This window comes from Ahaetulla prasina, chromosome 2 (genome assembly GCF_028640845.1).
Source record: "Ahaetulla prasina isolate Xishuangbanna chromosome 2, ASM2864084v1, whole genome shotgun sequence".
Lineage (NCBI taxonomy): Eukaryota > Metazoa > Chordata > Lepidosauria > Squamata > Colubridae > Ahaetulla > Ahaetulla prasina.
Window position 1 is genome coordinate 68,370,766 of NC_080540.1, and position 14,883 is coordinate 68,385,648.

A 14,883-nucleotide genomic window follows, 5' to 3' on the forward strand; every position below is an offset into this window, starting at 1 on the left:
GGAAGAAAAACATGTTCAAGGCATTGAAAACCTTTTTTTATTTTAACTGAAGTAAATATGAATGTTTAAAATGAGCTTTGCCTTTAAATATCCTGAAATTCATACCATTCTTTTTTTGTATTTGAAATAAGTGTTACATGAAGTCATTAAGACAATATGGTAATCATATTTCACATTAGTGAGATTATGTATTGTATTTTTCAGAGTATAAGACACTCTGGATTATAAGACACACCTTATTTTGGGGGGGGAGGAAAATAAGAAAAAAAAATGCTTGAGAGGCTCTCCGTTTGGGAGGCTGCATTTGCAGCCTCCAAAAGCTCTAAAAGCTCCGTTTGAGAAGACAGGTGGAGGCTGAAGGGTGGGGGCCGGCAGGTAGGTGAGGCTACATTCAGTGTATAAGACGCACCCAAATTTTCACAAAATCTTTTTTTGTGGGGGGGAGTGCATCTTATATTCTGAAAAATATGGTAACTACTATCAGTGATCTCAATATAAATGTGTAAATATAAAAACAATTGACACTGCATTGATGGTGCCACAAACTGATGCAAAAGTTAAACTGGGATTTCAGTGTACGTATTGTCCATGTGTCAGTTTCATTTGTTACATTAATTCTATAATTCTTTTTATTGACACATTTAAACAATATGTTGCTTTTCAGACTCAGTCCTAATACATAGGCTTATTCAATTGCCTTCTTTTCTCACTTTTTCAAGAAATGACTGCAGAGTATGCTTGTACAAGAAAACAATTTAATAAGAAGCTGAGTGAATTTGGATTAATTCAGGTGAAAATGAAATTGTTTAATTTATTTGAGAAATGCTAAGGAATTTAACCTGCTTTGAGCAATATCAAATTGTAACAGTACTGGTTTAAAACATATGACTTTATTGGTAATATTGTAAATAAAATGAATTATTGCAAGTTTATAGGAATATCGTATTAAATCATGAAACTGGGAAGAAATTCTAATGTTATTTTTAATTTATGCAGAATATTCAAATATAATGGATATTTTAAAATGAATCTTTCAGGAGAAATTTGCCCTTATGGCTAGGAAAGCTTATGTAATGGAAAGCATGGCCTATCTCACTGCAGGAATGATGGACAGGCCAGGAATCCCAGATTGTTCTGTTGAAGCTGCCATTGTTAAAGTAAGCTTTATTGAGATATTGGGGTAAGGCTTGAAGTACCGTATTTCTCCTAATGTTCAAACACAAGAAATCTGTGATATATTTTCCCCTTTGTTTCCCACTAGTGCAGTTAAATACTTTTGTTTGGCTGCTTAAATGATAGCCCTTGTATTAATTCAATTTTCGTTTGGTGTGACTGCTCATCTGTAAGACTTTGTACATCTAACTGAAATGAAAATTGAATGCCAGGAACTAAGATTTGCCTATATCATAAGTTGACTATAAACCCCAATGAGTCATCTGTTTTAGAAAGATTCCCAAATGCAGGTAGAATTGTAGAAATTATCAATGAAATATATTTCACAAATTAATGTGAATATACTCAAATTCAGTTGTGGGGGACTTTGCGTATCTTATGTATCCCCTAGTTTATTCGTGTTCCGGTATATGTGAATGGTATATAGTAATACCAATAACAGGCTTATATACCGCTTCAAAGTGCTTTTACAGCCCTCTCTAAGTGGTTTACAGAGTCAGCATATTGCCCCCAACAATCTGAATCCTCATTTTACCGACCTCAGAAGGATGGAAGGCTGAGTCAACCTCGAGCCTGGTGAAATTCAATCTGCCAAACTGCTGGCAGCTGGCAAGTCAGCAGAAGTAGCCTGCAGTACTGCATTCTAACTAGTGCACCACCAAGGCTCAGAGAATGTTCGTTCTATGAGAACATTGAGAACTGACTCTGGTTCTCAGAATATTGCTTTTCAAATGGCACTAAAGATGGCGTTATCAGATTTGGAAAATTCTAGAATTTCTAGCAGTATAAATATCTCAAATAGCAATAGCACTTAGATTAGCACTTGGTGGTATAGACATATACCACTTCATAGTGCTTAAGTGATTTACAGAGTCAGCATATTGTCTCCAATAGTCTGGGTCCTCATTTTACCGACCTTGGAAGGATGGAAGTCTGAATCAACTCTGAGCTGGTCAGGATCAAACACCTGGCAGTGGGCAAAGTTAACCTGCAATACTGCATTCTAACTACTGTGCCATCACAACTCATGAAAGATGAAAGCAAAATAAAAACAAACACCACCCCCACTCCAAAAATCAATCTATTCCATAGGCACATATAACTCGGTAGCATATTCTGTTTCCTTAGTTCCTAAGTCTAAAATGAGTGCATTTTTATTACGAATACTTGCGAGAGACAAAATTGTTCTTATAAATTAATAGCTCATATCTTAATATTCTGTAGAGTTCAGCAGTTACTAATAAATCCCCATTTTTTAAAAAAATGCTGTTTTTCATAATTCCAGTTTGACATCTTCATCCCACTAGCATGACATACTGGTAATTTAATAGTAACTTAAACTAAGTGCTTCTTATATGTTTTAAGTTTTAAAAACACTAATATAAGAATAATAGGTTTTTTCTTACGATTATGGGCAGGTGTTCAGTTCAGAAGGTTCTTGGGTTTGTGTGAGTGAAGCACTGCAAATTCTTGGAGGCCTTGGCTATATAAAAGACTATCCATATGAACGCTATCTCCGGGATTGTAGGATACTTATGATTTTTGAGGTAAATATGAATGCCTTCAGAAAAAATACATCATAACAACTGTTCCAATCTTTGTACAAGATTTAAATGTAGCTTTGCAAGCTGTTGACAGAAATAACACAGATTTAAATTGTTCAAATATTTCTGTTTCTGTTTCAGGGAACAAATGAAGTTTTGAGGATGTATATTGCTTTGACCGGCATACAATATGCAGGCAAAATCTTAACTGAACAAATAAAGTATGTAATTTTTTGAAATAATCATATTAAATAAATTAATATTTAACATAACATAACATCAGAGTTGGAAGGGACCTTGGAGGCCTTCTAGTCCAACCCCCTGCCCAGGCAGGAAACCCTACACCATCTCAGTCAGATGGTTATCCAACATTTTCTTAAAAATTTCCAGTGTTGGAGCATTCACAACTTCTGAAGGCAAGTCGTTCCACTTATTAATTGTTCTAACTGTCAGGAAATTTCTCCTTAGTTCTAAGTTGCTTCTTTCCTTGATCAGTTTCCACCCATTGCTTCTTGTTCTACCCTCAGGTGCTCTGGAGAACAGCCCAACTCCCACTTCTCTGTGGCAGCCCCTGAGATATTGGAACACTGCTATCATGTCTCCCTAGTCCTTCTTTTGTTAAACTAGACATACCCAGTTCCTGCAACCGTTCTTCATATGTTTTATCCTCCAGTCCCCTAATCATCTTTGTTGCTCTTCTCTGCACTCTTTCTAGAGTCTCAACATCTTTTTTACATCGTGGCGACCAAAACTGGATGCAATATTCCAAGTGTGGCCTTACCAAGGCATTATAAAGTGGTACTAGCACTTCACGTGATCTTGATTCTATCCTCTGTTTATGCAGCCCAGAACTGTGTTGGCTTTTTAACAGCTGCTGCACACTGCTGGCTCATATCTAGATGGTTATCCACTAGGACTCCAAGATCCCTCTCACAGGTACTACTATTGAGCAAGGTACCACATATACGGTACTGGTGCATTTTGTTTTTGGCCTAAATGTAGAACCTTACTTTTTCACTGTTGAATTTCATTTTGTTAGATAGCGCCCAATGTTCAAGTCTGTCAAGATCTTTCTGTAACTTGAGCCTATCTTCTGGAGTGTTGGCTATTCCTGCCAGCTTGGTGTCATCTGCAAATTTGATGAGTTCCCCATCTATCCCTCGTCCAAGTCATTGATGAAGATGTTGAAGAGTACTGGGCCTAAAACAGAGCCTTGGGGTACTCCACTGCATACTTCCTCCATGTGGATGTAGTTCCGTTGAGGACTACACGTTGAGTGCGGTTGGTCAGCCAGTTACGAATCCATCTGGTGGTGGTGCTGTCTAACCCACATTTTCTACTTTATCTAGTAGTAGGTTATGGTCTACTTTATCAAATGCTTTACTGAAGTCCAAGTAAATTATATCAACAGCATTCCTCTGGTCTACTAATTTTGTCATTTTGTCAAAGAATGCGATAAGATTAGTCTGGCATGATCTGTTTTGACAAACCCATGTTGGCTTTTGGTTATTACTTTGTTTGCTTCTAGGTGTTCGGTGATTCGTTGCTTGATTATCTTTTCCAGAATCTTCCCGGTATTGAGGTCAGACTGATAGGTCTGTAGTTTCCTGGATCTGTTTTTCCTTTTTGAAGATGGGAACTACATCAGCTCTTTTCCAGTCCTCTGGCAGCTCCCTGTGCTCCAGGATCTTTGAAAGATATAGTTCAGTGGTTCTGAGATCACGTCTGCCAGTTCCTTCAGAACCTTGGGGTGTAATCCATCCGGTCCTGTTGATTTGAACTCGTCTAGGTAGACAGGTGTTCACTTACCATTTTCTTCCCTATTTTAACTTGTGTTTCTAATCTGTTTTTTGTAGTGCTGTTTTTGATAGGTTGGATTGTTTTTCCTTTTGTGTAAAGACAGATGCAAAATATGAGTTAAGTAGATCTGCTTTCTCCCTGTTGCTTGTCATCTTCTTGCCACTTTCTCCCAGCAATGGGCCAATTGTTTCCTTGACTTTTTTCTTGTTTTTAACATGTTGGAAGAAGCTTTTTTTATTATTTTTTACTTTTGTCGCTAGCCTTTGTTCATTGTGAGCCTTAGCTTTCCTCACTTCTTCCTTACCGGCTCGGGCTGTTGCTGATATTCTGCCTTAGTTATTTGCCCTCTTTCCACTTTTTATATTTGTCCTTTTGTTTTTTAATTTGTCAGATAGTTCTTTATGCATCCATGCTGGTTTCTTTTGTGATCTACTATTTTTCTTCTTCATTGGTATTGTGTTAGACTGTGCTTTTATAATCTCACTTTTCAAAATTTCCCAAGCTTCTTGAGTTGTTTTCCCCCTGAGGATTCTCATCCATTGAATCCTTCTCAAGATCTCTCTAAGTTTATTGAAATTAGCTCTCTTAAAGTCCAAGACTCTAGTTTGACTTTGTTCTACTACTTGTATTTGCTTAATGTTGAATTCCAATATTGCGTGGTCACTTGCCCCAAGGTTCCTGTAGCTTCAACACCTTCTATCATTTCATCTCTGTTAGTGAGAATTAAGTCCAATATGGCTGATCCTTGTCGCCTTCTCTATTTTTGGGAAACAAAGTTGTCTGCTAGGTTTGTTAGGAACCTGTTGGATCTTCCACTTGGTGCAGAGTTTGTTTCCCAGTTGATGTCAGGGTAGTTAAAATCCCCATTACTACTGTGATGTGCTTCCTACATACCTTAGTTAGCTGACTAGCAAAAGTTCATCTACTTCCTCTGTTTGGTTGGGTGGCCTATAGTATAGACCTATGGCAATATCGTTTTCACCCTTTTATATTGACCCAAATACATTCAAGATGATTTTCATCATTGTTGTGCTCTATTTCTGTAGAGATGTAGTTATTTCTTATATAGTGCAACTCCACCTCCTCTTTTATTTGGTCTATTTCTTTTAAATAATTTATATCCCTCTAGCTGTATGTTCCATTTGTCAGTTTCATCCCACCAAGTTTCCGTAATGGCAACAATATCATATCTACCCTCATTTACTTGGATTTCTAATTCACCCTGTTTATTCCTCATACTCTGTGCATTGGTGTATAGACATTTGAGTCCATTTGGATTGATCTTGTGTTTACTGTCTACATAACCTGTGTTGACTGCCCCTACTTTCATGCCACCTGTTGGTTTAGTGCACATGGTATGGCACTCACTGTTAAATGCTTGGTTTTGCTTGATAGCATGGTTGATAGTCTTACCCATACAGACATCTATGTTACATGCACTGATAACCCTTTTAGTTTTCGATTGCTGGGGACAGAAATTTTCTATATCAGTTAATTCTCTGTCCCCACTGTTCAGTTTAAATGTTTATCCAGAAAATCTGTGAATGTATTGCTAAGTAACTCAGTCCCTTTCTTTGATGGATGCAATCCATCTCTTTTGTACAATTTTTCATTGGACCAGTTGCAGACATCATGACTAATAAAACCAAAGCCTTCCCTTTTACACCACTCCTTTAGCCACACATTAAACTCCACTACACGCTGGCCTTTACCTTTTTGTTCCTTATGTACTGGTAAAACCTCTGAAAAGTTAAGCCTACAACCTATGCTATTAAGTTCATACCCTAAGCTCTGGAAATCATTCTGCACAGAAAGCACATCCTTTTGGGACAGATCATTTGTGCCAAGGTGTATAATAGCATCAACATCAGAATCCTTACTGGCATTCTTGACTATCTTAAGAATACGTCTCTTGTCTCTGCTGGCAGTAGCACCAGGTAGACACCTGACGCCTTTCAAAACCTCCATATCCTTTCCTAAATTTACATCCCTTACAATTGAATCACCAATCAGAAGGTGGCTTCTCTTTTTGGATACCTTGCTCTTCTTGTGTGACCGATCTGTAATACTTGATACACACTTTTCCAAAGTAGGTTCACACTTTTCCAAAGTAAGTTCTTCATCTTGAACCATAATCCCTTGATTGTTTGAGTTATCAGTATCACAACTACCTTGATCTGTCACTTTAGTGTTCCTATTTAGGTCAGCAAGGGCACTATATCTGTTATACTGGGACACTGTAAAAGCTTTGTGTTTATGGTTCACAGCTCTCACCCTGCCAGATCCCACGGTTGTCCATACTGCCCTTTTCCTGCAGGATCTTTGTGGTAGAGGGGGCTGATGGCTCAGCAGCTGGAATGGCTGAATTGGGTACCTAATTTCTGCTTGGAGCATTGATTAGAGATTCTAGATATGTAATCTGTCCACGTAGACTGCTAATTTGTTTACAAAGAGGACAGTACCCAAATTTGAAAAAGGTACTGCGAAAGACAGCTGCAAAACAAGTATTGCACTGAACTAAGCCAGTCATTTTGAATAGAATAAAATCACAATCTCAAGTGGACCAACCCTGAATATATTATTGCTATTTTTTATTTATAGTGATTAGATTAGATTCGCGCCGTTAGGCGCGCGGGTTGTGAAATGAGAAAGAAATGCAGAAATTTTCCACCCCCACTCCACCCCAAAGCAGCAGCTCAAACTCACGTGTTTTTCTGAAGCAAATCAGAAAGAAATGCAGAAATTTTCCACCCCCACTCCACCCCAAAGCAGCAGCTCAAACTCACGTGTTTTTCTGAAGCAAATCAGAAAGAAATGCAGAAATTTTCCACCCCCACTCCACCCCAAAGCAGCAGCTCAAACTCACGTGTTTTCTGAAGCAAATCAGAAAGAAATGCAGAAATTTTCCACCCCACTCCACCCCAAAGCAGCAGCTCAAACTCACGTTTTTCTGAAGCAAATCAGAAAGAAATGCAGAAATTTTCCACCCCCACTCCACCCCAAAGCAGCAGCTCAAACTCACGTGTTTTCTGAAGCAAATCAGAAAGAAATGCAGAAATTTTCCACCCCACTCCACCCCAAAGCAGCAGCTCAAACTCACGTGTTTTCTGAAGCAAATCAGAAAGAAATGCAGAAATTTTCCACCCCACTCCACCCCAAAGCAGCAGCTCAAACTCACGTTTTTCTGAAGCAAATCAGAAAGAAATGCAGAAATTTTCCACCCCACTCCACCCCAAAGCAGCAGCTCAAACTCACGTGTTTTCTGAAGCAAATCAGAAAGAAATGCAGAAATTTTCCACCCCACTCCACCCCAAAGCAGCAGCTCAAACTCACGTGTTTTCTGAAGCAAATCAGAAAGAAATGCAGAAATTTTCCACCCCACTCCACCCCAAAGCAGCAGCTCAAACTCACGTTTTTCTGAAGCAAATCAGAAAGAAATGCAGAAATTTTCCACCCCACTCCACCCCAAAGCAGCAGCTCAAACTCACGTGTTTTCTGAAGCAAATCAGAAAGAAATGCAGAAATTTTCCACCCCACTCCACCCCAAAGCAGCAGCTCAAACTCACGTGTTTTCTGAAGCAAATCAGAAAGAAATGCAGAAATTTTCCACCCCACTCCACCCCAAAGCAGCAGCTCAAACTCACGTGTTTTCTGAAGCAAATCAGAAAGAAATGCAGAAATTTTCCACCCCACTCCACCCCAAAGCAGCAGCTCAAACTCACGTGTTTTCTGAAGCAAATCAGAAAGAAATGCAGAAATTTTCCACCCCACTCCACCCCAAAGCAGCAGCTCAAACTCACGTGTTTTCTGAAGCAAATCAGAAAGAAATGCAGAAATTTTCCACCCCACTCCACCCCAAAGCAGCAGCTCAAACTCACGTTTTTCTGAAGCAAATCAGAAAGAAATGCAGAAATTTTCCACCCCACTCCACCCCAAAGCAGCAGCTCAAACTCACGTGTTTTCTGAAGCAAATCAGAAAGAAATGCAGAAATTTTCCACCCCACTCCACCCCAAAGCAGCAGCTCAAACTCACGTGTTTTCTGAAGCAAATCAGAAAGAAATGCAGAAATTTTCCACCCCACTCCACCCCAAGGCAGCAGCCCAAACTCACGTGTTTTTCTGAAGCAAATCAGAAAGAAATGCAGAAATTTTCCACCCCCACTCCACCCCAAAGCAGCAGCTCAAACTCACGTGTTTTTCTGAAGCAAATCAGAAAGAAATGCAGAAATTTTCCACCCCCACTCCACCCCAAAGCAGCAGCTCAAACTCACGTGTTTTTCTGAAGCAAATCAGAAAGAAATGCAGAAATTTTCCACCCCCACTCCACCCCCAAGCAGCAGCTCAAACTCACGTGGTTTTCTGAAGCAAATCAGAAAGAAATGCAGAAATTTTCCACCCCCACTCCACCCCAAAGCAGCAGCTCAAACTCACGTGTTTTTCTGAAGCAAATCAGAAAGAAATGCAGAAATTTTCCACCCCCACTCCACCCCAAAGCAGCAGCTCAAACTCACGTGTTTTTCTGGAGCAAATCAGAAAGAAATGCAGAAATTTTCCACCCCCACTCCACCCCAAAGCAGCAGCTCAAACTCACGTGTTTTTCTGAAGCAAATCAGAAAGAAATGCAGAAATTTTCCACCCCCACTCCACCCCAAAGCAGCAGCTTTTATTTATTTATTTATTTATTTAATCATATTTTTATACCGCCCGATCTCCCAAGGGACTCATACTGGATATAGGTTGAAAATTGGTCAGTAGGAACAGCACTAAAGGAAAACGATGCTTCAGGCTTTTTTTCTTGCATTAATGGATCATTTTAATAATGCTCCATTTGTATTATTCTGGAAGGATAGTTTTAAAGTAAGTCTTACCAGCTCAGATGGTGTTACCTAATTTGGATAATGAAATGTCTGCAGCAACCAAGCTCAGTGAGCACCAAGGACCCCTCATTTCAACCCTGTGCTACAAATATTCTCTTTTTAAAGTGAAGCCGATTGTAACTTGATTAAAACTACAAAAGCTGTTTGTAATATTGGTCATTTAACTATTGATGCTGTGAATTGGCATCAGTTCAGTGGGAAGAGTATGTAATCAAGGAAATTCAAGGAAGCTTATATGATAACAATGATTCTGCAAATGAGAATTCAGTTTCTGTTGATACCACAGTAGCTTATATGTCAGAATTTTAGCCTACACAAGTAGTTCTTGAATTATGACAATTGAGTCCAAAATTTCCATTGTTAAGCAAGACAATTGTTAAACAAGTTTGGCCCTATTTTATAACCTTTTCTGCCACAGTTGTTAAATGAATCAGGCTTCCCCATAAACTGTTTGCCAGATCACAAAATGTGATCACATGATTCCATCATAAATACAGTTGCCAAGAGTCTGAATTTTGAGCTCATGACCACAACAAGTGCAACAGCTGTAAGTGTGAAAAATGGTCATAAATCACTTTTTTCAGAGCTGTTGTAACTTTGAACAGTCACTAAGCAAATGATTGTAAGTCAAGGACTACCTGTATCATGTTTGCAAACATTGCAAGGATTAAGAAATGAAGGCCATGATTTTTCTAATCCAGACCACAATGTAAGAGGCGGCCAACATAGCTGTGACTTATATTGTGTGAATTTTTTGTAAAAAAAGGTAAAGGTTCCCCTCGCACATATGTGCTAATTGTTCCTGACTCTATGGGGCAGTGCTCATCTCCATTTCAAAGCCAAAGAATCAACCCTGTCCAAAGAAGTCTCCGTGGGCATGACTAAACGCCAAAGGTGCATAGAACGCTGTTACCTTCCCAAAGATGGCCCCTATTTTTCTACTTGCATTTTTTACGTGCTTTCAAACTGCTAGGTTGGCAGAAGCTGGGACAAGTAACGGGAGCTCACCCCATTACGCAGCACTAGGGATTCGAACCGCTGAAATGCCAACCTTTCGATCAACAAGCTCAGCATCTGAGCCACTGCATCCCTTTATTGTATTTATTGTAGATGAAATTCTTTATTCATCTACAATAAATACAATATTTTGTATTTATTATAAATACAATATTTTGTATTTATTATAATATAGATTTTTTTATTTCTTTTATTGAATTTATTGTAGATGACTTCAATTATTGTATTGTTACTTCATTTCTGTTTGTTTTTTTGATAGAGTTTTACTTATATATTCTTCTTAATTATTATAAGACACCCAGAATAACGTACTGTATGTAAGATGGGCAGCCATATTGGTAGGATTAAAGTAAATCCAAGCATATACAAAGCACAGCTGAGAGACAACTGGTACTTGACAGCAGCCAAGACAATTTGACTTCTTTTAATTCATTGCATTTGGGCTGCCTTAGCAGGAATCTTCCCCCCCCCCCCATAGCAGAGCCCTTCCACATTGCTGCTCCTGGTCTGACAAGGTGCCTCCCTGCCGTCCATCTCCACCCACCCGGGTGAACTGAAGCTGCAGCAGTTTGGAGGAATAAAAAGCAGGGGAAAACAAATATTGAATAGAATGGGTACTAAGGTGAAGAAAAAACAAAGGACAATTATGGACAATATTACACGGGCACACCATTTAAATTAATGCAATTTTTTTTCTGCAGAGAATTTAAGAAAAGAAACGTAAAAGTGATGTGGAATCTAGTTGTGAGCAGGCTGCTTAGAGGCAGCAAGCCTCCAAGCATAGGACTAATTGGACACGGGGGAGTAGCTCATCCCAGTCTCAAAGTAAGTGTTCCATAAAGAAGACTGATATACGTATTATACTCCTGCAGGCTTTTTAGTGCAATACCAAATTCTTCCATTTATTATTTAGGAAACAAAATACGTTTGGTTTTACATAGTTTTGGCCAGTATTTTCTAAACCTTGGCAATTTTAAGATGTATGGATTTCCATTTCCAAAATTCTACAGCTGCATGGTAGCTGGGGAATGCTATTACAATTTTATTTATTTTTATTTATTTATTTATTTTTCACATTTATATACCGCCCTATCTCCCTAGGGGCTCAGGGCGGTTCACAGGCAAATAAAAAGTACATATAAATACAGACTAAAATAACAATTAAAAAACTTATTCTACATAGCCGAATTATTAAAAACTATATAAATAATAAAACCCATTTAAAACCAGTAAATTTAAAATCTAATCCAGTCCTGCGCAGATGAATAAGTGTGTTTTAAGCTCGCGACGGAAGGTTCGGAGGTCCGGAAGTTGATGAAGTCCTGGAGGGAGTTCGTTCCAGAGGGTGGGAGCTCCCACAGAGAAGGCCCTTCCCCTGGGTGTCGCCAGACGGCACTGCCTAGCTGACGGCACCCTGAGGAGTCCCTCTCTGTGAGAGCGCACGGGTTGGTGAGAGGTATTCGGTAGCAGTAGGCGGTCCCGTAAATAGCCCGGCCCTATGCCATGGAGCGCTTTAAAGATTGTTACCAAACCCTTGAAGCGCACCCGGAAGGCCACAGGTAGCCAGTGCAGTCTGCGCAGGATAGGTGTCACACGGGAGCCACGAGGGGCTCCCTCTATCACCCGCGCAGCCGCATTCTGGACTAACTGAAGCCTCCGGATGCCCCTCAAGGGGAGCCCCATGTAGAGAGCATTGCAGTAATCCAGCCGAGACGTCACAAGGGCGTGAGTGACCGTGCATAAGGCATCCCGGTCTAGAAAGGGGCGCAACTGGCGCACCAGGCGAACCTGGTGGAAAGCTCTCCTGGAGACGGCCGTCAAATGATCTTCAAAAGACAACCGTTCATCCAGGAGGACACCCAAGTTGCGCACCCTCTCCATCGGGGCCAATGACTCGCCCCCAATCTTTGGCCTACATGCAATTAAAGTAATGCATCTTAAAAGTTGCTAAGATTGAAAAAATACATTTTGACTATGGCCCATTTAGTTTTTTATTGGTGACACTGCCCCCTTCTGCGCAGTCTAGCTGCTTTGGTTCCTTCTTAAAGGGGGAATAGCTCTTTTTGCTATTAAGAGCTGTTTTAATAAATGATCCCTTACAGCTTCTGGTAGTGGTGTTTGTTTTTTGGGGGGGGAATTAACTAATCACCCCAACCAAGGAAACATAATAGTGTTATGTTGTTTAATAGTTGTAATATTCTTGAAATTTTGAGCCTGGCTACCTGGAGTCACATTACCATTAAATGCGAGTACTTTGGGGTTAGTTCAGCCAACATCTTAATCTGGAAATGGCCGACTGCTGGGTTTGCATGGTACAGTTGATATTTCATTGATTCGGTTAAGTACATCTTGAAAATTGGCTGCCAGTAGCTTTCTTCCATCTTGGAAAACTTGCCTGGAGACCCTGGAACTGTCCACATAAAATGCATATGTAATCTTTCGTATAGTCCCCTTAAGAAGATACCTCTTTGTCTAGCTATTTTTACTGAAATTGACTTAGCTGATTTCCAGTTTCAATGTATTTTTTCCATGATAATGTTTGTATGCTTAATTCTTGCTACTATCAGTGAAACCATTTTTCAAATAATTAATATTTTACCCCTGCTATTCACATTTTAAACGATATAAATAAGATAAAATTAATTTGGCATTTACATTGGGGGTTTTGTTTAAGTTTAGATACTTATTGTTTCACTGAGAAATAATGTTTCAGTCATATGTCACATTTCTTGCTCAGTATCAGTATGATTTTTATGCTTAATAATGAAAACATGGAACTTGATGTATGAAAAGAGCTAAATGACCCTTCTATAGAATAAGGAGCAATTATTTGAAATGTGTATTTCAACTGGCTGAAGGTATATAAAGCTGATAAAAGCTACTGGCTTAGCAAGGTAATTTTCACTGACCCCCATGAGTTCTTTGGCCTACATGCATTTAAGAAAGCAAATATATTTTCTGGGTTGCTAATAGAATGGAAAGAACTATCAAAAAGAAAAGGTTTGAAACTTAAAAGATAATCTCATTGCAAAAACCATGTCAAAGCAATAACTCTGCTTTGGTTTTTTTTAACTTATTTAACATGTTTCTCCCTCGGACCACCTACCCTCTCTTTTTAATAAAAAGCCTGCTTGCATTAAAATCAACAAACCAATAAAAGATAAGTTATGTTCTTGATATGTTGATTTTGAATAGCCATCTACATTGTGTGCATGAGTCATGAAACTCAAGACTGCAAAAAGTCACCCAGTCATGACTAAAGTACCCAATATGTACTTTATGTCCATGTCTCAAGTTGAGTATATATTGAAAATATATAGTGTCTAGATTTTTTTTTCTTTGCAGGAAAGTGTTGAAAAACTTGAACAAAACGTCTTTGACTTTGGAAAGACAGTTGAAAATTTACTAATGAGGTTTGGCAAGGTAAACATGGCTTGACCAGAATAATAAATCAGAGGGCTTTTTTTATCTATTTGTCTTCTCACTTTTCTGTTGTCACATCCTACTAATCTAGGTAAATTAAATGTCTAAAGTTTCCTTCTACTAAAATACACCTTAAATCAGTGGTCGTTTTCCATAATCTGACGATTTCAAAATTAATATAGTCTATAAAAGATATTTTTTCACTAACCACATATCAGTATGTCGATATGATTACTGTATTTGTTTATAAGCATAACGATTCATGATGGCTAGTGATTATTTCTGTTTTCTTTAATACTAGACTATTGTGGATGAGCAGATGGTTCTTAAAAAAGTGGCAAACATTGTCATTAATTTATATGCAATGACTGCAGTCATATCCAGGGCTAGCCGATCTATCTGCATTGGTTTGAGTAATCATGATCATGAGGTGAGTTTGTTTTACATTTTAATGTGATGAACTTGAATGACAGTATAAAAAGCAGACAGAAGGGGGAAATTCTGATTATTTTTACCTTTAACTGAGAACAAAGTTTATGTATATTTCCAGTTGTGGCATTTTTAAAAGAAATTAAAAATGAATTATCTTGTCATTTCTGTGACTAGATGATTTTGTAAAAAAAAATCACATTCTTGCTTTATTTCTCCAGTGCATCGTAACATTAGCATAATTTTGAAATAATTTTGTGTATCCATGATAATTTTCTTATGATTAAGAAAAGCTAAATGGAACTCAATGTACAAAGTTTGCACAGAGATGTTGGAGATGAAAAAAAATGACTACTGCTACCATGTTATATTATCCTGCCTTCACTAGTAGATGAACCACAATAGGCTTTTAACAGTGAATTAGCAAAATAGTTGTTCTCTTCTTCCTCTAGAACGAAGGTGTCAAACTCAAAGCCTGGGGGCCAGATCCAGCCCGCGAGGTGCTTAGATCTGACCCATGGGACCACCCTGGAAACATTGAAGGACTGGGCCACGGTGCCTCTGCCAACAAAACAGCTCCGTTTTCATTGACAGAGTTGCAGAAGGCTGTCACAGCCGAA

At 38.8% G+C, this 14,883-nt stretch overlaps 1 protein-coding gene across 1 annotated transcript in view; it reads left to right on the plus strand.

The window, feature by feature from the left end:
• The window catches only part of ACAD9 (acyl-CoA dehydrogenase family member 9), a 33,930-nt gene that overhangs the window by 16,162 nt on the left and 2,885 nt on the right, over window positions 1-14,883 (plus strand). Inside the window, exons 10-16 of the mRNA XM_058170025.1 lie at window positions 720-790; window positions 1,038-1,157; window positions 2,592-2,720; window positions 2,859-2,938; window positions 11,113-11,236; window positions 13,757-13,834; window positions 14,136-14,264. Of these exons, the coding sequence (XP_058026008.1) occupies window positions 720-790; window positions 1,038-1,157; window positions 2,592-2,720; window positions 2,859-2,938; window positions 11,113-11,236; window positions 13,757-13,834; window positions 14,136-14,264 (731 nt within the window). The remainder of the gene's footprint in view (window positions 1-719; window positions 791-1,037; window positions 1,158-2,591; window positions 2,721-2,858; window positions 2,939-11,112; window positions 11,237-13,756; window positions 13,835-14,135; window positions 14,265-14,883) is intronic.